This window comes from Lontra canadensis, unplaced genomic scaffold (genome assembly GCF_010015895.1).
Source record: "Lontra canadensis isolate GAN:19392208 unplaced genomic scaffold, GSC_riverotter_1.0 scaffold112, whole genome shotgun sequence".
NCBI classification, from domain to species: Eukaryota; Metazoa; Chordata; class Mammalia; order Carnivora; family Mustelidae; genus Lontra; species Lontra canadensis.
In genome coordinates this window covers 3,226,714-3,249,567 of record NW_022631106.1, presented here as the reverse complement: position 1 = coordinate 3,249,567, position 22,854 = coordinate 3,226,714, and the positions used below count along the sequence as shown (strand labels likewise).

Here is a 22,854-nt window from a genome sequence, read left to right as displayed (position 1 = left end):
CTGACAAAAAACATCACCTTGAAAACATCTGATTGCTTGGCTCTTGTGCCCTCCTGGGACTTGAGTGAAACACTTAAAAATGTTTCCTTTAATATGGATCAGGTCCCTTTGTACTTTAAAAGTCTGCAGTCTGTCCCTGGAAATTCAGGGCAGCCTGAGGCTACTTCCAGATCTGAAGAGCTCAGTCCTTTGGTTTCAGGACACGTCTGTGGTGACTGTACCCACCACTCTGTTTCCATCAGGACCTCCAAATTCTGAGCACAGTTGTTTGGGAAAACTCAATTTTTTATCCATGTGACCTCCTTCCATGTCATTTTGTAAATGCTTTCATTTTACAAATATTCTTACTTAGGAGTGAAGCAAGAAGACCAAGAGTTGTCTTATACATTTATTTGTCATCTTGTTGTAGCATATACATAACATCACATTTACCACTTGACCCACTTTTAGGTGTTAGGGTTCAGTGGCATTAAGTACATTCACGGTATCGTCCCACCATCACCAGAACTTCATCTTCACCATCAGAAACTCTGTCCTCATTAGGCGCTCACTCCCCATCCTTCCTCTCCAGCCCTGGGCAACCACTGCTCTACTTTCTGTCTCTGACTGGTACTACTCGAGGTCCGTCATCTAAGTGGGATCCTATAACATTAGCCCATGTGTGCCTGGCTTATTTCACTGAGCATAATGTCCTCTGGGTTCGCCCATGCTGTAGCACGTGCCAGAATTTCTCTCCTTTTTAAGGCTGTATAATATTCAGTTGTGTCAATAGATCACATTTTTGTTTCTCCGTTCTCCTGTTAATGGGTACTGGAGTTGCTTTCCCCTTTCGGCTGTCATGACTGTGCTGCCTTAGGTAATTTTTACCTTCTGCATCCATTCCTTAGGGCCGTTGTTTGGTTTGGCCTTCTGTCTGGTGACACCTAAATAGATAGTCGAAATGCCTGCCCTCCTTTGTCTGTTGCCATACCTTTCATGGGTAACTTTTTGCGATAGGTGGTGAGCATTGAGAAGATGGAGGATACCAGTCTGCTCCCTAATCCCATTATCATCAGCATCCGGAGCAAGATGGCCTTCCAGTTCATCGAGCTGAAGGACAGAGAGAGCTTGGTGGAGGGCCTGCTGGTGAGGCTGAAGCAGGTGCACGCCAACCGCCCCGTGCATTACGACACCTCCCAAGATGAAGACATGGTATGAGGCTTAGAAACAGCGGGATCCTATCCAGGGAAGGTCTTTCTGACCACTTCTAGGGCAGTGGTCTCAGAAGGGAGTACACATGGCCACGATCTACTTGAGAACGAGAACGTTGTGTTAGGGCTGATTGGGCTTGTGTATCAGACAGCGTATCACTTTTGGTACGTGCAGGGTCCTGAATGGGTGCTGCATAGGTTAGAGGGTGCCCCACGCAGCAAGTGGTTCGAGGGACCAACAGGGCACCCTGCTCACAGGTTAGAGGGGTCTGCAGGGCACCCCTTTTGAGGTTAGGGGAGTTGATGGGCACCCCTCCCTATATTAGAGCAGTTCATAGGGTATCCACACAAGTTAGAGGGATTTACAGGGCACCCCTCCCAGGTTGGAGGGTTTGATGGGGTATCGACCTGCAGGTTAGTGGACACCCTCCTCACAGGTTGGAGGGGTCAGTGCCCCCCACCCCTGAGGCTGAGGGGATGTTATTTGGGGGCAGGTGGAACTTGTTAAAAGAGAAGTTACATTGTTCTTAAGGCCAGACAGCTGGAAAACAGATGTGGATCCACTGGGACCTCCTCTCCTGCTGTTTCACACCCGTCCCTCTTTTTCTTCACCTCTTTTTACCCACACAGTGACAGGGAGGAAAGGAGATATTCCCTCAGTACCCAAGAGCTGCTTTCTGAAGGTGGTCATTCTCCGTTCTGGAAGCATACAAGAAATGGTGCTTGTCTGCCCCCTCTTGGCCCCATGCTCTGTATGCTGTGAGCAGCCTTCCCAGGAAAGCACAGTGTGGACCATATTCTTTCCCGAGGATCAACTCTGTTGGGCTAATGTTAGTCTCTTTCCCTTGAGACCTACATAGGCATGTTTAAGTATGTTACCTTTGGGGCGCCTGGGTGGCTCAGTCAGTTAAGTGCTGGACTCTTGATCTCAGCTCAGGTCACAGTCTCAGGGTCTGGTCCCTTGTCCGGCTCCACACTCAGCGGGGAGTCTGCTTGAGATTCTCTCTCTCCCTTTCCCCCTCCCCTGCTGGCTCACATGCACTGTCTCTCTCTCAAATAATTAATTAATTAAAAAAATATGTTACCTTCATGTCTCCAAAGGCAAAACAAAGACTCTTCCGTAAGTACAGTAATGACTTTCTTCTAGCTCCCTTTTTTTTTTTTCTCCTTTCCAGCAGACTTCACCTGTATTTCATTCAACAAGCATGTGCAGTGACCACAAGTTTGGGGATCTTGAAATGGTGTCCTCTCAAAATAGCGAGGAAAGTGACAAAGAGAAGAGCCCACGGCTCCACCCCGAGGCCCTGATCTCTGTCTTCCAGCAGGCGGGCAGCCAGAGCCCAGACTCGAGAATGGTGGGTGACCTGGCTCTGCCTTTGCAGGGCCCAGCGGAGCTGGCACGAGTGGGGGTTCCCAGGTGCATCTGCCAACCCCAGCCCTGCAGGCCTTGGGGGAGCAGATGTGGTGCCGGTTGCTGGCTGCCCCAGGAGCTGGCGCCCCTCCCTCTCCCGCCCGGACAGGTGGAAGGGCTCAGCCCGTGCCAGTTGCCTGGGCACATCTGGGTGCATGGAGGATGTGGTCAGAGGACCGAGGGTGATGGCTTTCCCTGCCTGCTCCTTAAGTGGCTCTTTGACACAGCCCTTGGCCATGTTTGACCTGGAGAGCCTTCAATGCTGTCCTTCGTGGGATCTTGCAGGTGCAGAACAGGCATTTCTGCTCTTACCCAGGGGTGTCTGTATGGGCTCCTTTTACAGTATCGCTTGTTCTCTCCTGAAACAAAAGGTCTCCTATGCTGTAGTTATGCTGTAGTTTTACTGGACAAAAGATATTTCTGTTACATCTCCTTATCCTTGTCCTCTTTGTAGGGAGAACCTGAGGGAAATGTCATGCCCAGTGGGGTAAAGAGGCTAGAAATTGTACCGTGAAAAGACATGGTGGCCGGAGGGAGGCTGCGTTGGGACCACGTGTGCTGGGGGTGTCTGTGGACATTACTACCCCAAACTGTGTCTTGTTGCCCAGTGGCTCAATGAACTCCCGACTAAAGCTGTAAGAATATTGAATATATATGGAAGCTTCTCTCCTTACTAGAGAATGCAGACAATGAAAAGCATATTAAACAAGTTGCTTAAAAGGTACTAATGACTCCTATCATCTAGGGATAATTTTAAAGGATTTTTAGTTGCCTAGAGAAATGGTATCGGTCTTGTGTCTGATAATGAGAACAGTGGGATTTTTTTCAGGTTTCAGTTTTTCCTCTGGCTGCCCTGGAGATAAGGGCAAGTTATGACCCCCCCACCCCGCACTGCCCCCTTGCTTTTGTTCACCCTCTGAGCTGACCCATGTTTCAACAGCTGGGTTGGTGTCAGCATCCTGAGAAGCTTCCCTTCATGTCCCCCACTCCCACCCTGCCTTCCCAGATGCTCTGGACTTGAGTACTTGGACATACCTACTCTTACTATCTACTTTGCCAAGGAAATGGCATTTTATTTGTGTAAACGCTCCTGCTGGGCTCTGAGCTCCAGAAGGCCTGGTTCTCTGCGTTAGTCATCTTTACGTCCTCTGTGCCTGCAAGTGTTTCAAAACATTTGCTGAACCAGTTGCCTGTCACTCTTGGTCCCTCTGGTAACAGTGGCAGCCTCCCTCTGCAGTGGGTTGTGGATGGTCTGTGCTGGAAGGCATGGAGGGACTTCTTTGTACATTAACAGCATTTCCATCTCCAGTCCAGGGAGCAGATAAAAATAAGCCTGTGGAACGACCACTTCGTGGAATATGGTAGAACCGTGTGTATGTTCCGCACAGAGAAGATCCGGAAACTTGTAGCCATGGGGATCCCTGAATCGTTACGTGGCAAACTCTGGCTGCTTTTCTCAGGTAAGTGTTTCTGGTGTTTTGAGGCTAAGTGATATTTCTGGAGCAGAGGCCCAGATCTGAACAGCATGTATGTGCAGATAGGACCTCTGTCTCTGGATTTTTCCTACGACGTTCCCAGCCAAGAACTTCGGCACCCTTACTGTGTTAGCTGTGGGACCTTGGTCCAGCTGCCTGAGACCTCTCGGCTGCGGTGTCTTCCTTGGCCAATGTGAGGTCTAGCTGAAGGGATCGCCTCTCCTTTAAAAAAATAACTTTTGAGTCTGTAGATTGTCTCGAGAACTGTAAAGGACTTCCTAGAAGTGAAGTGTCTTTCTAGGACATATATTCTGAACTAGACTAAACAAACAGGGTGCCTGGGTGGCTCCGTGGGTTAAGCCTCTGCCTTCAGCTCAGGTCATAATCTCAGAGTCCTGGGATCAAGCCCCATATTGGGGGGGGGGTCTCTGCTCAGCAGGGAGCCTGCTTCCCCCATACCCCCTCCTCTGCCAGCTCCAGCCTCTCTGCTTACTTGTGATTTCTCTGTCAAATAAATAATTATTAGACTAAACAAACCAACCCTCTGTACATTGTTCACTTGCAGTGACATTGAAATACATCCCCCAGCATACTTTGTCAGTCCCTCCTCCATGGAAGACACACGGCATCCCCAGGAGACACCATTGCGGAGATTTCGGCCCTACTTCCTCCTCCTAGGAATTGCCTGGGCCATCCCATGATGACCTTGTCTGGCCTCAGGCCCTCAGACTCTCCCTCTGCTGCTGTTGGGTGATGTCTGGGAATCCCTCCTCAGGACCCTCACCAGCGAGTGGGCAGAGATGGGGACCGCCTTCTCTCGAGATGTGCTGAGCAATGTCTCTGCATTGCAGGTGGCCGTTTTGTCTGGCTCAGTAGGAGCGGTGGGGCCTTGTAGGCAGGAAGGGAAGGCCGCTGTTGTCCAGTGGTATGGGAGGAAGGGAATGCCCCTATTGCCAGGGTGCAGCCGGAGGCCCGGGGAGGAGGTCTGTTCTTCCTCGGTGACACTGCTGTGCTCAGATCAGCACGAGTCTCCTGGAGGCCAGGCCTGGGTACCTGTCTTCTCCCTGCACCTTTTTTTTTTTTTTGATTTTTCAAATTTTTAAAAAAAGTTTTTATTTATCTATTTGAGAGAGAAAGAGAGAGAACAAGCAGGGGGAAGGAGAGGGACAAGCAGACTCCACATTGAGTGCAGAGCCCAATGTGGGGCTTGATCCCAAGACCCTGAGATCATGACCTGAGCTGAAATCAAGAGTCAGATGCTTAACCGACTGAGTCACCCAAGTGCCCCCTCCCTGCACCTTCTTACGTTCCTCCCTCCTGTGGCTTCATACTGGATCTTCACCCCACTCATCTCTCTTCCCTCTTCTCAGTCTCTCCCCTGAAGAGCCAAGCCCATCCCCTCTCTGGCCCAGGGTGCTTTTTTTTGCTTTCCAGCACAATTGCTGGCATGTGCTCACTTGGGATTCATTGATGGGTCTATCACTGCTCACCTTGTTTCACCTGCGGAGTCCCTTTTGGCTGCTTTCTTCATCAAGACAGGCCTTTTAGAAATTAAAAATGTCTTCTTTATTTTTATATTGAATGAAAACAATTTCGGAATTGAAAGGAAAATAGGAATGAAAGAAAATCACACGATTCAGCTTAACCACCTACAGGTGATACCTGTTGATGCCACAGGCATAGAGCCTTCCTCTTTAATGAACACACACACGTTGCAATAAAAAAACAAACCTAGCTCCTCAAGAGCTATCTTTCCTTCCAAGTGGTAGTGTTGACGGAAAGACTGCTGCGGGGTTTAGGCTGCTGCAGGTCGAGTGGCAGCTGTTAGTGTTAAGTGTTGAGTACAGGGGAATTTTGTAGTGAGTGAGTGTGGGGGGTGATGGGGAATCACGGTCAGCAGAAGGTTGAGTCGGGGAGGGCAGTACACTAAACCCAATTGGAATTTAAAAACCTAAACTGGCGATTAAAGGTGGAACTGGGCCCCTTCTTCTTGCCCTGTTCTCCCGGGACCTCCCTGCATGGGGCCAGCCTCTGTCCTGGAATCCCGCCTGCTACCCGTGCCCCTGCGGGACCACTGGCCAGGACCACAGGTGCTTGGGTGCTGGCTGATGACGGAATGGGATCCTCATGCACTGTGGACGCCTCACCCCTGAAGTCCCCTCCCTGTCAGAGGCCTGGGAGGAGCTTGGTGGTGGGTGGACTGGGCGGGGTCGCCCTGCCTGTCATGAGCCCAGCCTCTGAATTTTTTTTTTTAATTAACATATAATGTGTTATTTGTTTCAGGGGTACAGGTCTGTGAATCATCAGGCTTACACAATTCCCAACACTCACCATAGCACATACTCTCCCCAATGTCTGTCACCCAACCACCCTATCCCTCCCACCGCCACCCCCCCCTGCAACCCTCAGTTTGTTTCCTGAGATTAAGAGTCACTTATGGTTGTCTCCCTCCCCAATCCTATCTTGTTTCATTTTTTCCCTTCCTACCCACCTCCACGACCCCCCACCCTGCCTCTCAAATTCCTCATATCAGAGAGATCATATGGTAATTATTTCTGATTGACTTATTTCGCTTAGCATAATACCCTCTAGTTACATCCACGTTGTTGCAAAGCTCCTGAATTTCTTGTTGCAGCTTGTTGACTCCTTGATAATTGATTGCTAAACAGAAGCGCACCTTCTTGTGTGTTTCACACATATGTGCTCAGTAATTTCGTGTTGAGTTAATGTATGAAAATTGTGTGTACGTCTGTATGTATAGATACACACATCTATCCAGTCTTCATTTTACTAGAGAAAACAACTTACGAAAAGCATATTAATACAGCTGTTTCTGGTATGAGCTATTTCCCTCCCTATAAGGTTATTCTTAGAAAAGCCATGTTGTTTCATTTTTTTCTTTCTTTTCTCATTTTTGGCAGAATGAAAGTCCTTTTGGTTTGTGTGTGGTCTCAAGATATTTTCTGTCTCAAGATATTTTCTGGAAGACCCATTGAGGTCTTCCAGCAGGACAAGCCCCCTCCCCAGGTTGACTCTGTCCTGGCAAACTGCCCCCCCTTGAAAAATTCCTTTTAAATCATCAGATGCTGTAACCGATCTCGCCTCGCATCCGGGTTACTATGGTAATCTGGTGGAGGAGTCCATGGGAAAATGTTGCCTGGTGACTGAGGAGATAGAGCGGGACCTGCACCGTTCCTTACCAGAGCATCCCGCCTTCCAGAATGAAACAGGAATTGCTGCTTTAAGGAGAGTCTTGACAGCCTATGCCCACCGGAACCCCAAAATTGGGTACTGCCAGGTAGGGTGTGCAGTGGAGGAGCAGAAATCTTTGAGTCCGTGTCTTGTGTTGATTACCCAGGCTTCGGGTTCTGTTGTTCTTGGCTGTCTGGTACCCAGGACTGTCCTATGAAGGCTCTGTGCTTTCGCTTTCTTTAAAGAATGTATCAAGTAAGGCCTCAGGAATCATCTCCTTATAGTCAAACAGGTTGATGACTTAAGATTAGAAACTTTATGTGGTGCCTGAAAAGAGCAGTGCACATGATGAGTTGCTGTCCAGGACAGGACAGATTGTCTTCACCGCCTCTCCAGGCCTCCACTGTAGGACGGCAGTGATAACGCTTCTGTGGAGCTTTATCTTTCTAGACCTCTGCAGAAGTTACAGGGATTATTTTTAAAATCTCCGTGCTATTGGGGGAGAAAAAGTTGTTTGCGGCCAATCCCTTTCCTTCAGGAAGCACAAGTGGAAATAAGCCGCCCTCTAAGTAGTTGTTGAGTTTACGTGGAAAGTGTATTCAGGGATGTGGTAAACAAGCACAAAATAGAACTCGGTAAAATAAAACACCCCTGCCCCCACCCCAGCACTAGATGGGGTTAGAGAAGTTTCTGATAGCTGAAAATAGAAGAGTTTAAACTTTGTTTTCCTGTGAAAAGCAAAATCAACCCATGAATGGTGTGTGTGTGTGTGTGTGTGTGTGTGTGTGTGTGAACATACACACAGAATAGCTGGATTTGACCTGAGCCTGAAGCCCGCACCACAGCTGGCCCCAGCATTCCGAGATGGGGACAGTGACGGAAGGGTGGCTGGTCGCTCAGCCTAGGGTGTCTTGTGGGGACCGTGTTGATAAACTCAGTCATTCCACTTTACAAATGTCTGTGGTTGGGCTAGATGCGGTATCTCATCTGCAGCCTTGACTTCTGTGGACCCTTTGGGCTTGTGTGGTTTTTTATGTCTTTTGTGGCACAACGTGGTGTGATGCTAACCAACCCCTCCTCTGTGAAACTGTGCAGTCCATGAACATCCTGACCTCCGTTTTGCTGCTCTACGCCAAGGAGGAGGAGGCCTTCTGGTTGCTCGTTGCTGTGTGTGAGCGGATGCTGCCCGACTACTTCAACCACCGGGTCATTGGTAACCTGTCTCCTTCCTCCTCCTCTTCCTCTTCTGTGCTTGGGGAGCAGGGCCAGAGCCGGGGCAAAGACGTGCCGTCAGTCCTTGTCCAGAAATCCCCAGTACAAACGCTGTTTGGCTCTTGAATGTGCAGAACCGACAGGTGTAATCTCTGTACCATTCTGCCGAAAAGGTGGAGTGAGTTACCTGAAAAGAAAAATGTTGAGGTTCGAGAAACAACCTGAAAGGGAGGGTGGTTTGGCCCACCGTACCCAAGGAGCTCACGCAGACAGATGTCCCCTTTCCCTTGTGGAGACTCTTGAGGCTGGACCTGAAGGGCAGCTTGGGACCCCCCACCCCTCTACTTGTATACAATAAGTGAGAAGGCCCCTTGTTGCTGGCCCCCCTGCTCTGGGCTGACCTGCGACCCCACCTGCTGTCTTCCTTTTCTGTGGCCCATTGGAATCTGCATTTCGCCTGTGGTCCAGCACCTCCTAGTGGACAAAATGATAGAAACGTTGCTTCAGCTTGCTGATAACTCTCAAGATACCCTTTCTGGAGGTGCCCTAAAATTTGGGCAGCAGCAGTGGGAACAGAAACGAAAGAACCAGTTTGAGACAGAATTTGGTAAAAGACTGGAGGTGGGGGCAGGTCAGGAGGAAGATGCTCCCGAAGACTGGTGTCAAGAACTGAGGGAATGTGAGGACCCCCTGGGAGTAAGAGGGGGCTGTCTAGGAAGGATGTGCCACTTGGTGCCTTGGGTGGCCTTTTGGGATGCCTTAGACTGTCTTCCCTGGCTCCCTCCAGGTGCCTGAGTGATGGGCTTCCTTCCCTTTCCACTTGATGCTGGGGGAGGCAGCTTAACCTTGTACACAATAGCACAGAATCATCAGAGCCTCAGGGTCATGGGGAGGCAGGCTGCCAAAGCCGCCATTGGTTGATGGTGCTGCTGGGGGGCAGTGCCTACCCTACTCCTCAGTGACCAGCAGAGCCTCCGTGGTAATGGGTATCCCTATGTGAGCACTGCCCCAGTACAGCCTGGAGCATTTCCATAACCCACCAAGTCCCCTTCTGCTCCTTCCCTGCCACAGGCAACTCTCGCTCCTGATGTCTGTCACCACGGGCTAGTTGGGCCCATTCTTGAACTCGGTCTAAATGTAATCATGGAGAACACACTCTTTTGGGTCTGTTTTCCTGCTCAAAATACGAGGTTGCTGGAGCATTGGTACTCTGCTCCTTCTTCTGGCTGAGTCCCACTTCACCGTACACTCAGACCGTGATTCATTTATCTGGTCACCTGTTAGAGGTCTGCATTGTTTCCAGTGCTTTATTGTAAGTGAAGTTGAAATACACATTCAAGTGTAAGTCTCTCTGTGAATCAGGATTGCCCGTTTTCTTGGTATTTACCTAGGAGTAGAATTGCTAGGTCATAGGTTAGAGGGATTTTTAGCTTTATAAGAAACTGTCAGTTTTTCAAAGTGATATACTGTGACCACAGAAACCCTACCAGCAGTGTGTGAGTTCTGGTTGCTCACATCCCTGTTAGCTTTCAGAATTGGCTTTTTAAGTTTGCTCTTCTAGCAGCGAAGAAGGAATCTATTGTGCAGGTTTAACTTTGCATTTCTTTGATGAATGATACTGAACACAATTTTCTGTGCTTAGTGGCCATTTGTTTATTGTTTCTTTTGAAGTATCTGGTCCCATCTTTTGCCTTTTTAAAGGAAAAATGGGTTTTTGACCACTAAGTTGCAAGAGTTGTTATTTTGAATACAAAGCCCTTGTCGGGTATATGTATTACAAATATTTTTCTCAGTGTGAAGTGTGCATTATGATTTTTATTAATGTTTTTTTGAAGAATACCACTCTGATTCTCGTGAAGTCCAATTTATAGTTTTTTCTGTGGCTAGTGCTTTTTGTGTTCTAAGAAATGTTGCCTTTTCCCTGTATTTTTCTTAAGCTTTATATTATTAGCTTTTATATTGAGGTCTATGACACATTTCAAATATATTTTCTTGTATGATGTGAAGTAGGATTTGAGGTCCCCCCAGCCTCTGCCCCCACACAGGTATGCACTTGATTGAGCATTATTTTTGAAAATACTGTCCTCTCCCCACTTGAATTACTCTAGTTAGTGTCAAAAGTCAGTTCAGTACAAGTCCTTTTCTGGGCTCAAATTCTGTTTCATTCTGCTTATCTCAGAGTAGTTTCAGTTTCAGGCTGACTTTCGAAGTGTGACTCCTTCCCCAACCAAGTCTCCATGACCTGCCTTTTCCAGGGGCCCAGGTGGACCAGTCGGTCTTTGAGGAGCTCATCAAGGAGCATCTCCCCGAGCTGGCGGAGCATATGAACGACCTCTCGGCCCTGGCCTCCATCTCTCTCTCCTGGTTCCTGACTCTCTTCCTCAGCATTATGCCTCTGGAGAGCGCGGTGAGCGTTGTGGACTGCTTCTTCTACGACGGGATCAAAGCCATTTTCCAGCTGGGGCTGGCGGTGCTGGAAGCCAATGCCCAGGGCCTGTGCAGCAGCAAGGATGATGGCCAGGCCCTCATGGTCCTCAGCAGGTGCGCTCACTGGGCGGGGGAGGGGGGTGAGATAAGGAGGGCCATTGCGGGCTCTGCAAAATAGACCAGGTGGAGGCAGCAGGGGGTGCCCAGCAGGGCTGTCTCTGTGGAATATTTCCTTCCACTCTGCCACTTGTCACGCGGTAGTCCCCACCGCCCCCACCAGAGTCAGTCCAGTCAGGTGGCACTGTTGCCCGCATATGGTGAAGAGCGCCATCTTCCTGGCTCCTGTCCAGCAAGTGAGAGAGGGTACAGGAGGAGAGCGGGGACTCTCACTTGTCTCTGAGGAGATAGGCACTCACAGTGGCCTTGACTGGGGCAGGCAGGCATTGGGAGATGAAGGTCTTAGGCAGCCAGCTGGAGATTCCAGACCCTGGATGTGTAGGGGCTGGTGTGTTACAGTCCCTGAGACCAAGGACCGGAACCTGGGTCTCTTGGAGCTGAGGACAGGTTCCCGTTTGGAACACGGAAGCTTACAATGGCACGTACGCATGGAACTTTGTATGGACTTCAGCAGAGTTCCGGGTCCCTGCAAACCTACCCATGGGCCCAGATCAACAAGCCTGGCTTTAGGCATGTCTCCTTTTCTCTAAGGGAGCACAGCAGTTGCTATCTCGCCCTCCTCCCAGGGTTTGGAGATGAATGAGCTGCGTCTGAAAGTGCTCTGACATGATATCCCCCGGGTCCCCAGGAAGGTGCATGGTGTGGTGCACAGGGGAGGGGAAACCGGTACTTCAGTGGTGGGTTGTGTGCTCAGGTTTCTAGATCATGTTAAGAACGAGGACAGTCCTGGACCCCCCATCGGCAGCCACCATGCCTTTTTCGCGGACGACCAGGAGCCCTACCCTGGGACTGACATTGCTGACTTGATCCGGGACTCCTACGAGGTGACAGGGCCCGGCCCCACCCACATCCTCTGGGAAACCTGGTCAGGGATGGATTTTGAGGGAGGTTTCCTGGCGGATACTGCTGTCCTCTGTTTGTGCAAAAAGGGGTTCTGTGGGTGTGTAACTCCTGGTTTCTCTGCAGAAATTCGGAGACCAGTCTGTGGAGCAGATTGAGCACCTGCGATGTAAGCACAGGATCAGGGTTCTCCAGGGCCACGAAGACACCACAAAGCAGAATGTGGTGAGTCACGGGCTGTCGGAAGGGCAGTGGGCGCTAACCCAGACTCTGTTGCGGTTGGTCCTAAGAATGCCCAAGCTTTTGGGGCACCTGGCTGGTATATGACTCGATCCTTGGGGTCCCAAATTCGAGCCCCATGTAGGGTGTAAAGATTTTTACACCTAACTTTACACCCCATGTTGGGTGTAAAGATTACCAAAAATAAATAAACTTAAAAAAAAAAAATGCCACTCCCCCAACCATGCATTGAATTAGGGTGACCTGGTGTAGAAACAGCGGTTTTAGAGTCAGATAGACTGTGAGCAATTTAGTCCCCATGAGCCTCAGTTTACCTAGTTGTCAAACAATACTAAGAGGACACTAGAGGATACTAATACCTAGCATCTGGGACTAAATGAGGTACGAAATAGAAAAATGCCTCGCACAGAGGCCCGCAATGCTTGTTCTTCAGGAGGAACTGCCTGGCCAAGCTGCGTCTTTGTTAGAGTTCGACTTCCCTTAGAACTCAGTGTAGAGCTTACCCGTTTGTCCCGAGGCACTGATGTGTGAATTGGAAAGGCTAAGGGTAAACATCCTGAGAAAGTTACCATGACGTCATCTTGGCATCAGAAAGGAACAGACTGCTCAGGTAGATAGGACACACCTGGTGTCCCCCACGAGCAGAAGAGACCCCTGTTCCCTCTGATCGTTCTGGGTTCAGGCAGAGAACTCACTCCACTGTTGTTGGTTGTTTTCTCAAGCTCCGCGTTGTTATCCCAGAAGTCTCCATTCTTCCTGAAGACCTGGAAGAACTCTACGACTTATTCAAGGTAGGAAACTCTGGGAAGATGAGGGAGTGACAGGTTGTCAGCTGGTCAGGGGTTGGCAGGGGGAGGGCTGCGGGAGTAGGTGAGTACGCGGATGCTGGAGGGGTCTGCCGCATCTGTGCGGTGGCAGCAGAGGCTGGAGCTTACCCCACCTGCCAGCTCCATCTTGGTCTCGCCTGCCTATGGCCCACACGGGAGCTGTGCTCTGCAGAGGGCCTCCTTCGATGCTGGTAACCCGTTCCATGCTGTTCTACATGGAGTTCCCAGGCCTCGGTGGATAAACAGTGACCATTACTGACATTCCCACCTCCTATACTTTGTAGTAACTCATACCCCCCCATAATACATGTAGATAAATTTTTATATTTGGCTGCTACGGGTGCCACTTTATCTTCTATTTTCCCTTAATACTGTTATTAACACTTTTCCATGTTGCCATGTAGTCTTACTCATTTTAAAATTACCTTATAATCTATCATATTGGTAATACTAAATAAGCCATATTTTTAATATTTGGATATATAGGTGAACACTCAGGTCTTGCCCAATGAAGAAAATTTTCAGGTGCCCTGCTGGAAGTTTCCTTGCTTGAAACAGTGGATAAAAACAGGGAAGGAAGGCAGGCAACTGCTCCACTCCTGATAGCCTGGCAGTGAAGGGGGAGACAGAAGAGTTGGAGAAAGCAAGTTCTGGGTCTGGCTTCCAGGGCTCTTCCAGGTGGGGACTCTGAGCTACTGTCACTTCTGAACCCAGAGTGTAAACTGATGGACATAGTAAGAAGCAGCACTTCAGGGACTTCTAAGTGGAGCACTCGAGGTTGTCTGAACTGGGCGTGCATCTGTCATGGCCCATTTCCCCGCAGTCACTGAAATGGCCTTGGCTTAGTAGAGTCCAGGCACCCCTTGTTCCTGATAAGCAGGATGTGTGCTGAGAGGACTGCTCAGGACTGTGTCTTCTGTAAAACAGCCCCTGTCTTTCAGTTTCATAGTTTCCTCTGTTTCATGAAGAAAAACTGAGAAGTCAAAGTGTCCCAAGTCCCCACCTCTCTCTCCTTGACTTTCAAGGAAATAAAACAGGGAATGCTAGGAACATAAAGACAGGTAGACAAATGTGTTGTTCAGCATGAAAAGTATTTCATCTATCTAAGGCTAACTGCTCTCAGTTTGAGAGAATAAGAGCTTTCACAGATCCGAATTTATATAATTTAGAAGATTGATTTAAATTAATATAAGTAAAGTTCATTAAGTACTAACCATGTTCATCTTTAATACAAAGAGTAAGGAAGATAGAGCCTACTGTTTTCCTATTTCTGTCTTTCCTATGAATGATATGTTAAGTACTTATTGAAATTTTATTTGTAGTTAGCTTTACAACTCTTTCATTTATGTAGACTAACTACAAAGAGAAACTTAGAAACTATCTAAATACAATATAATTTTTAAGATACACTTCCAGAGGAAATTCCAGTAAAACAGCTTCATAATCATGCTGTCTGATTCCATTATACATCCAAAGTGTATAATATATGTGTTATATACAATATATTGTATTATGTTATATACAGTATATTTGTGTTACATACAATATATTGTATAATAGATTTGTGTAACTCACTCCAGTACTTTCTTTCCAGGGCCAGAGTCTGCATGTGTCCCATGTAAGAGCCCCATCAGACTATCCTCTCTCTCCATACTCCTGGTCAGCTCTGAATTTTCTTTGCTTTCATAGTCTGACTTCATGTTTTTTTTTTTTTTTTTAAGACTTTATTTATTTCCTTGACAGAGATCACAAGTAGGCAGAGAGGAAAGCAGAGAGGGGTGGGGGAAGCAGGCTCCCCTCTGAGCAGAGAACCCGATGCGGGGCTTGATCCCATGACCCCGGGATCATGACCCGAGCCGAAGGCAGAGGCTTTAACCCACTGAGCCACCCAGGTGCCCCTCTAGTTGGGTTTTAAATACACCTCTGGTCTTGTCTATTTTTTTTTTTAAGATTTTATTTTTATTTATTTGAGAGACAGAGATAGAGCAAAGACAAGTGGGGAGAGCAGCAAAATGGGAGGAGAAAGAGAGGTGGAAAGAATCTCAAGCAGATTCCATGCTGAGCATGGAGTCCAACCTGGGGCTCTATCTCATGACCCTGAGATCATGACCTGAGCCAAAACCAAAATTTGGACATTTGACTGACTGAGCTACACAGGTGCCACTACTTCTGGTCTTTTCAACTAGAATTTCATTTTTTCAGGGAAAGGGTCACATAGCGATACCCTTCCATTGTTTTATAAATACATGATAGGTTATTAATAAGGATTCTGTTCCTTAACCTCATTGTATCCTTCCCTAAGCCCGGAATGAACAGGTGTGATCACTTTGTGTTAAGAGCAAGTAACTCTGACCAAATTCATTATGCATTCTTTCATATTCAAGATCAACAATATGGTTGGTACTTAATGAAATCTATTTTTATTGGTAATTTAAAGCAATTTTTTAATGCTCAAATGTAACTTTTTCCTTCCAGTTTCATGTGTATAACTGACATACAGCACTGTGAGTTTAAAGCATATAGTATGACTTAAATATACTGTTGAGTGATGAGTACAATAAGTTTAATTAGAATCCATCTCCTCTAGACATTAAAAAAAATTTTTTTTTCCCCTTGTGATAACTTTAGGATCCATTCTCTTAGCAACTCAAATACACCATATAGCCATTAACTGTACTCGTCCTGTTGTACCTCACATCCCTAGTGCTTACTCTAACCAGACGTTTGTACCTTCTGTCCACCTCCTCCAGTGCCCCCACTCCTCACCCCGGCCTTGGGGAACCACAATTCTGATCTCTTTTTCTGAGTTTGGGTTTTGTTTTGTTTTTAGATTCTACATATAAGTGAGATCATAGAGTACGTGTCTGACTTCTTTCACTTAGCAGGAGTGTCCTCATGGTCCATCCGTGTTGAACAGTCTCAAATTATGTAAATTCGGATTTGTGATGTCTGTCTTCTATTCTCTTAAATTGAAAACAACATCATTAATCTTAACTAAGTAAGATGTTTACAGTGTAATACATACTCAGTGTCCTAGAATACTTCTGGAAACACCAAAGACCTGAAACAGTTACTTATGTCTTCCATAAACCTGCTGTTATTAAATGATCAGTTAAATTCTTTCACTCTTTGTGAATTACCAGGCCTTAGAGAGCATTGGGTCTCTTTAATAATATTTTACTTGCTTACATGTTCTGGTTAAGACTTTTATTTTCAGGGGCACCTGGGTGGCTCAGTGGGTTAGGCCTCTGCCTTCAGCTCGGGTCATGATCCCAGGACCTGGGATCGAGCCCCACATCGGGCTCTGTGCTCAGCGGGGAGCCTGCTTTCCCCACCTCCGCCTGCCTCTCTGCCTATTTGTGATCTCTCTCTCTCTGTCAAATAAATAAATAAAATCTTTGGGGAAAAAAAAAGACTTTTATTTTCAAATTTTAATTAAAAATCACAAAATAAAGAATAAAAGTCTACTGACTCTTACCATTTAAAAAAAAAGAAGAAACTTTTAAGCCAAAAATGAAAGGGTCTCATCCTGTCTGTACCTACAGTCTTACCTTTGTACTGGTAATTATTGTTAACAAATTGGTGAATATGTTTCCTGATTTTTTTTTTTCCTTTTATACTTTCTCTCTCAGACACACCTTCCCTCCCACCTATGACAGATTATGCTACATGGAAAAATAGCTGTATAGTTTCATTGTAGGGCTGAACCATCATTTACTTAACCAGTCACCTGTTGAGACACATTTATGTTTCCAGGTTTTTGCGGCTTTGTTAAACTGTGCTGGACTGAGCATCTTTGTGCCTTTCCCTGGACACCAGTGCTGCAGTTTCTGTGGGATGGGGTCCTAGGGATGCACAGACTGTATTTAGCCTGTATTGCTAAAGGGTGTTTGATTTTTCAAATTTCACTTCCATGGGAATACACTGATGTTGTCCAAGAGGGCTCCTGTCCTACATTCCACACCCACCCAGCTTTTATTAAGAATCGTTTGCAATTTTGCTAGTCTTGTAGAAAATTGCATTTTGTTTTAATTTTAATTTGTTTATCCATTCGTGGGGTTGACTACAGCTAATTGTGTACTTCTTGGTATCACCTGCTTACATCCATAGTCTTTTTTTTTTTTTTTTATCGGTTTGTTTTTCTGTAGGGTTCTGTGTAAACTGGTTGCACAAGTCCTAGGCTTATTTATTACAACTTTTCTTGGCAGGATTCTGTGGGGCTTTAGTATCATAGGATACACAGATATACAATGGACTTTCTCAGTGTCTCTTGAATTTTTAGGAATGGAAATTCACTGGACTGTTGTTTCACACTGAAAGTTCTTGTGGTATTTTTCACAATTCTGCGAAGGCTACCCGCAGAACTAGGCTGCCAACAAATACAACAGTAAAACTATAAGTGGCATTTTGGTTTTCATCCAGGGATCTGCGTTCACATATTACAGCTTCTATACTTGTTCCCGTGCCACCGTGATGGGTGGAGGATGCTAAAATCGTGCAGAAGTCTGCAGTCATTAGGAATTATCTCAGTGAGTCGCGATGTCCCAAGAGGTGATTTAGCGTGGGTGTAAGAGATGCATCCTAAAGAGGGGACCCTCAGGGAAGGGCCAGTTTTGAGTGCTCTGGTTGTCAGTGTATTCCCAAGACTTGGAATCACTTTTTTTTTTTAACTTCCAGTTTTTTGAATTGTTAATATATTCACCTCGCTCAAAATTCAAAACTTAGAAGAAAGTATGCAGTGAAAAAACTTGGTTCTGGGGCACCTGGGTGGCTCAGTTGGTTAAGTGTCTACCTTCAGCCCTGGTCATGATCCCAGGGTTCTGGGATCGAGTCCTACATCTGGGACTGCGGGGACCCTGCTGCTCCCTCTCCTTCTGCCACTACCCCCTGCTTGTGGGTGCGCTCTCTCAAATAGTACAATCTTAAAAGAGACTTGGTTCTACATGTGAGTCTCCACCCCTGTTTCCCCTCCCCACAGGCAACCAGGGCGACTGGTTTCTTCTGTAATCTATAGATCAGTCTAGCACTTTTTTGTTTTCAGATGTGATTTGATGAGAAAACAGCAGAATAAAAATTAGGTCTCCTAGAATTAAAACTATGGCAGCTGAACATTGAAAAACGGTTAAAATGGTTAAGTTTTGTTAGATATGTGCTCCAATAAAAAAAAAAAAAAGACCTTAGAGAAAGAGGTCAAAATTACATATGGGCATGAAGTGTAAGGTAACAAGGTAACAAGGGACGTCTTTTACTTGTCTGGTTAGAGTAATGAGATTGTAAGCACTTTTTGCATTTGTTCGTGTTATAGTGTTCTTATTCAATACATAATTTACGAGGCCAAGTGAGTCCTGAACGAAGGCCAAGTTAACTCTGGCTTTTAAGCGTGCATCCCCCCACAGGTGCCCCCATCTCTCACAGATCCCTCTCTCCCTCTTGTCTCAAGAGAGAGCACATGATGAGCTGTTACTGGGAGCAGCCCAGGCCCATGGCCCCACGCCACGACCCCAGCAGGCCCTACGCAGAGCAGTACCGCATAGATGCCCGGCAGTTCGCACACTTGTTTCAGCTTGTCTCGCCCTGGACCTGTGGGGCCCACACAGAAATCCTCGCAGAGAGGACTTTCAGGCTCCTGGATGACAACATGGACCACCTGATCGAATTCAAAGCATTTGTGAGCTGTCTCGGTAGGGCCCTGTGGGTCTTCACTGCAGTGAGTTAATCTGGGACGGGAGTCTGTGAACACAAGAACAGGGTGGACTGTGGAGCAGGCAGACCCCACGCAGTGAAATGTATTGAAATGTATTTGGGACTGGCCTGATGTGATTTGGAGATTTTAGAAACCACTCTGCAGGCTCCTCTTATGATGACATTTATGCCTCCTTAAGGAGAGTGAGAAGTGCCCAAGCTCTCAACCACAGGATCATTGCTCCCGTTCTCCTCGGGCGCCCAGGGTGTGGTGTGGCTCGTTAGGGGCTGTATTCCTGACTCCTGCCCATGAATTTAAAATCTTTCAGAAGGTATGAGGCCAGACAAAATTCACGAGGTTATCCTGCATTTCAAGAGTGACCTTTTCTTGTTTTCATTTCAAACACTCTGTGTCTAGGAGTAAGGGCAGCGAAGTATTGAGTGAACAAGTACTGATCGTACTAAGTTCTCTCCCCACAGTGAGGTTGTGTCACAACAAATGTACTTTATCCATTTGCATCTCATTTTCTCTCAATCTTTTTTTTTTTTTTTTGCAGATGTTATGTATAATGGAGAAATGAATGAGAAAATCAAACTGTTATATAGACTTCATATCCCTCCAGGTAAGAAATTCTATGGAGAAAATCTAAGTTCTGTTCTGCTTTGACTCAAGTAAGCCTTGTATGTGACTCTGAAGTTCTTCTTTTAAAATTCCATTTAGACTTGAGTCAACAGATGTTTTTAATCTGGGGTTGCAGATAACAAATTTTCATTACTGGGCTGTATGGCCTATGACAGCAGTTGCCAAACTTGAGCATGCATCAGAATCATCTGGGGGGCTTGTTAAAACCCAGGATCCTGGGCGCCGCTCCAGTGTTTCCAGCTCCCTGGTTCTGAGGACCACACTTTGGTAACCGCTGGCTTGTGGAGTGTGTGGGGAAATAGACCCTGGTTGCCTTAATAGATGGTTATTTAAGCCTCCTCTTTTGAAGGACCATTTCATTCTTCTGGCATTTAAATCCATGCTTCCCTCAAGTTTCAGCAGGTAACCGGGAACAAAGAAAACAGTTTTGAAACCTATGATGTCATACTTGGCCTTAACCTTATTCCTTGGATCTTTTGAAGTCACAGAGGTGGGTTAGTAATGCAGACATGGTCTCTGGACCCCAGGGCCATGGTTCTGGTGTTGGATAGGGCCCCTGACAGAACTTCCAATGAGGGAGGCTAGGAAAGTTTTTGGGGCCATGAGATCCTGGTGGTTTTTACAACCAACACTTCTGGAAAAGTTGAAAATGCATATGACCATCATTTGTGGCTTTCTTGGTCCACTTCCTGAAACTGAGCCATTACCAACTGGACAACTGCAGTGTGCCCCGGGAGCATTCTGTTGCAGCCTTCTTCCTCTGCCTTCCCACAGACTCATTATTCCTCAACTGCAAATGGTTTGGCATTAGTGAAGTTCTTTGCCTTTTATGCCAGTGTTAGTGAGTTTATTTTTATTTTTTTAAAGATTTTATTAATTTATTTGACAGATCACAAGTAGGCAGAGAGGCAGGCAGATATAGAGAGGAGGAAGCAGGCTCCCCACTGAGCAGAGAGCCCAATGTGGGGCTCGATCCCAGGACCCTGGGATCATGACCTGAGCTGAAGGCAGAGGCTTTAACCCACTGAGCCACCCAGGTGCTCCCGAGTTTATTTTTTTAATTTGCCTTTATTTTTCACAAGTGTTTTCCTACTAACATAGAAGACAAGCATATTCACAATCATTGTCTGTATCTAATATTGCTAAACAGGATTTGATTTTATTTCTATTATTTCATCTCGATTTTTAAATAAGCGTTTTATTTTGGGATAACTTTTAGATTTATAGAAAAATCACAAAGATGGTAAAGATGGAATTCTAACTTTTTATTTATCTTCCTAAAGTGTTTTATTAGTTTCAGGTGTACAACAGAGTGATTCAACAATTCTGTACATTACTTGGTGCTCACCATGAGAAGGGTACCCCTAATCCCCATCACCTACTTCACCCATTCCCCTACCTCCCCTCTGGTAACCACCAGTTTGTTTTCTATAGTTAAGAGTCTGTTTCTTGGTTTGTCTTTTTCAACCCCTCTGTTCATTTGTTTTGTGTCTTAAATTTCACATCTGAGTGAAATCATGTGCTATTGCACAATAAGATGGCAAGATCTCATTCTTATGGCTGAGTGATATTCTGTGTATGTGTATTTGTATACCACATCATCTTTGTCCATTCATCAGATGGACATTTGGGCTGCTTCCATAGTTTGGCTGTTGTAATAGCCAAAAATGCTGCAATAAACATAGGGGTGCATATACCCTTTGATTTAATGCTTTTGTATTTTAGGGGTAAATGCCCGTAGCGCAGTTACTGGAACCATAGGGTAGATTTTTTATTCTTTGATACTGTTTTCCACAGTGGCTGGATATTTGCTTTCCCGCCAACCGTGCGCAAGGGTTCCTTGAAAAGTGTGCTGCTCTGTGGTTGGTTGGCCTTTCTGGACACTTGCTCTCCACTTGAATTAACCATTCCTTGCTATGCTCCCAAGACAGTTGGTTATATTGGTTCTTCTGTTAGAGCATTTTGTCAGTGACTTGTGTATACGTTTCACATTTCTGAGGCATAGGGACCCAGTATCCTCTTGACATCTAGCAGTTATTACCTAAAAACTGTTTTCATCATGACTGCCCCAATGACCATACAGGGCTTACAGTTTGAGTGGATGCTCACATGTGCCAATGTGTGTAAGTTTTATACAAGGTTGGTAAAATGACTTATTATCAGTTACAGAAAAACCCCCAAACTCCACAAACAGTTCCTACCCACCGAACACAGGAAACCTATCTCCCAAATATGAAGATCAGCTTATCAAGGCTTTGGTGCCATCTTGGGGATATTTGTTGGATTACAGCTGATTTATTAGTAAATATGAAGATCCTGAGTCCATAATACTTTGTAATTTGTAAGAGCTTTTTGATCTATAATTCACATACCATACAGTACATTCATTTAAAATATACACAACTCAGTGATTTTGTTATCTTGTATATAACCGTCATAGTTTTGGACATTTTCATCACCCTAACAAGGTCCATACCCTTTGGCTTTTGCTCCCAATCCACCCATTTTGCCCTGCTTTCCTTTTTTATAGAATTGCCTATTTTTGGATATTCCTTATAAATGGAATAATGCAGTGTGCCATTTTGTGTCATGCTCCCGTGTTTTCAGGGCTCATCCATGTTGTAGCATGTCCCAGTGCTTATTCCTTTTATAAATGCATTTGATAGTCCATTTGATAGGTATGCCCTAATCTATCAGTCGGACACTTGGGTTTGTCGCCACTTCTTGGCCCTTGTGAACAATGCTCCTATAAATATTTGTGTACAAGTTTCTGAGTTGGGTATGTTTTCATTTCCCTTTGGTAGTATGTTAGAGTGGAATTTTGGGTCAAATGGTAACTCTATGCTTTTTAACAAACTGCCAGACTTTTTTTTTCAAAATGGCTGTGCCATTTTATATTATCAGCAATATAATGTTCTGTGTTTTTGTATATTTCAAGAAAACTTATAATGATAAAATGCTTTGGATTCAATAATTCTTTTTCAATTTTTGTTGAAAATTTATTAAATATAGCAGTATGTGCTCACTGTAGAAAAAAAATGCCATGAAACTGAAAATTACCCCATCATCCAGAAATTTAGTTGTACATTTATTTCTAAAATTTATATGTATATACATACATAGATCTTAAGGTTTAGGAAAGGATTTTACTACAGTTTTCCAGGTCAGTATTGGCAGTGTCCTGTGATTCTGTATTTCATTAATTAAGACAGTATCTACATAAAGCCAGAAAAAGGCATTATCTGGTCTGTAAGATGTTTTCTTTACTCTTTGTATAGACTGTGCTTGGTGTATGCCTGGGTTCACAGTCTCTGCAACCCACAGGCTGGGGGCTTAGCCCTTCTTTTGTCCTTTCTTACATAAGAAACTAAATTACTGAGTTTGGGTTAAGTAAGATGAAATAATTTGTTCCATGTAACTTTTTTTTTTAAAGCACTCACTGAAAATGATCGAGACAGCCAGTCACCATTAAAGAATCCTCTATTGTCAACGTCAAGACCCCTAGTTTTTGGAAAGTCAAATGGTATGTACTTCTTTT

At 45.7% G+C, this 22,854-nt stretch overlaps 1 protein-coding gene and 1 long non-coding RNA gene across 13 annotated transcripts in view; one reads left to right on the top strand and one right to left on the bottom strand.

Moving 5' to 3' along the window:
- TBC1D8 (TBC1 domain family member 8) overlaps positions 1 to 22,854 on the top strand; it is a 102,896-nt gene that overhangs the window by 76,775 nt on the left and 3,267 nt on the right. For 3 of the 12 annotated variants that reach the window (XM_032840344.1, XM_032840340.1, XM_032840334.1), the window contains 13 exons: positions 997 to 1,191; positions 2,366 to 2,545; positions 3,896 to 4,061; positions 7,160 to 7,374; positions 8,364 to 8,481; positions 10,736 to 11,021; positions 11,779 to 11,908; positions 12,051 to 12,149; positions 12,887 to 12,955; positions 14,586 to 14,609; positions 18,432 to 18,672; positions 19,231 to 19,296; positions 22,750 to 22,839. In XM_032840344.1, the coding sequence (XP_032696235.1) occupies positions 997 to 1,191; positions 2,366 to 2,545; positions 3,896 to 4,061; positions 7,160 to 7,374; positions 8,364 to 8,481; positions 10,736 to 11,021; positions 11,779 to 11,908; positions 12,051 to 12,149; positions 12,887 to 12,955; positions 14,586 to 14,609; positions 18,432 to 18,672; positions 19,231 to 19,296; positions 22,750 to 22,839 (1,879 nt within the window). Of the gene's footprint in view, positions 1 to 996; positions 1,192 to 2,365; positions 2,546 to 3,895; positions 4,062 to 7,159; positions 7,375 to 8,363; positions 8,482 to 10,735; positions 11,022 to 11,778; positions 11,909 to 12,050; positions 12,150 to 12,886; positions 12,956 to 13,111; positions 13,201 to 14,585; positions 14,610 to 18,431; positions 18,699 to 19,230; positions 19,297 to 22,749; positions 22,840 to 22,854 lie in introns of those variants that run through there. The other 9 variants (XM_032840341.1, XM_032840339.1, XM_032840337.1 and 6 more) reach the window with 8 other exon arrangements.
- Positions 8,480 to 12,944, bottom strand: LOC116856780. Its single transcript, XR_004380623.1, has 3 exons — positions 12,860 to 12,944; positions 8,894 to 8,954; positions 8,480 to 8,667 (listed from the first exon to the last, which is right to left on the bottom strand). It is a non-coding gene; the product is annotated as an uncharacterized LOC116856780 (long non-coding RNA).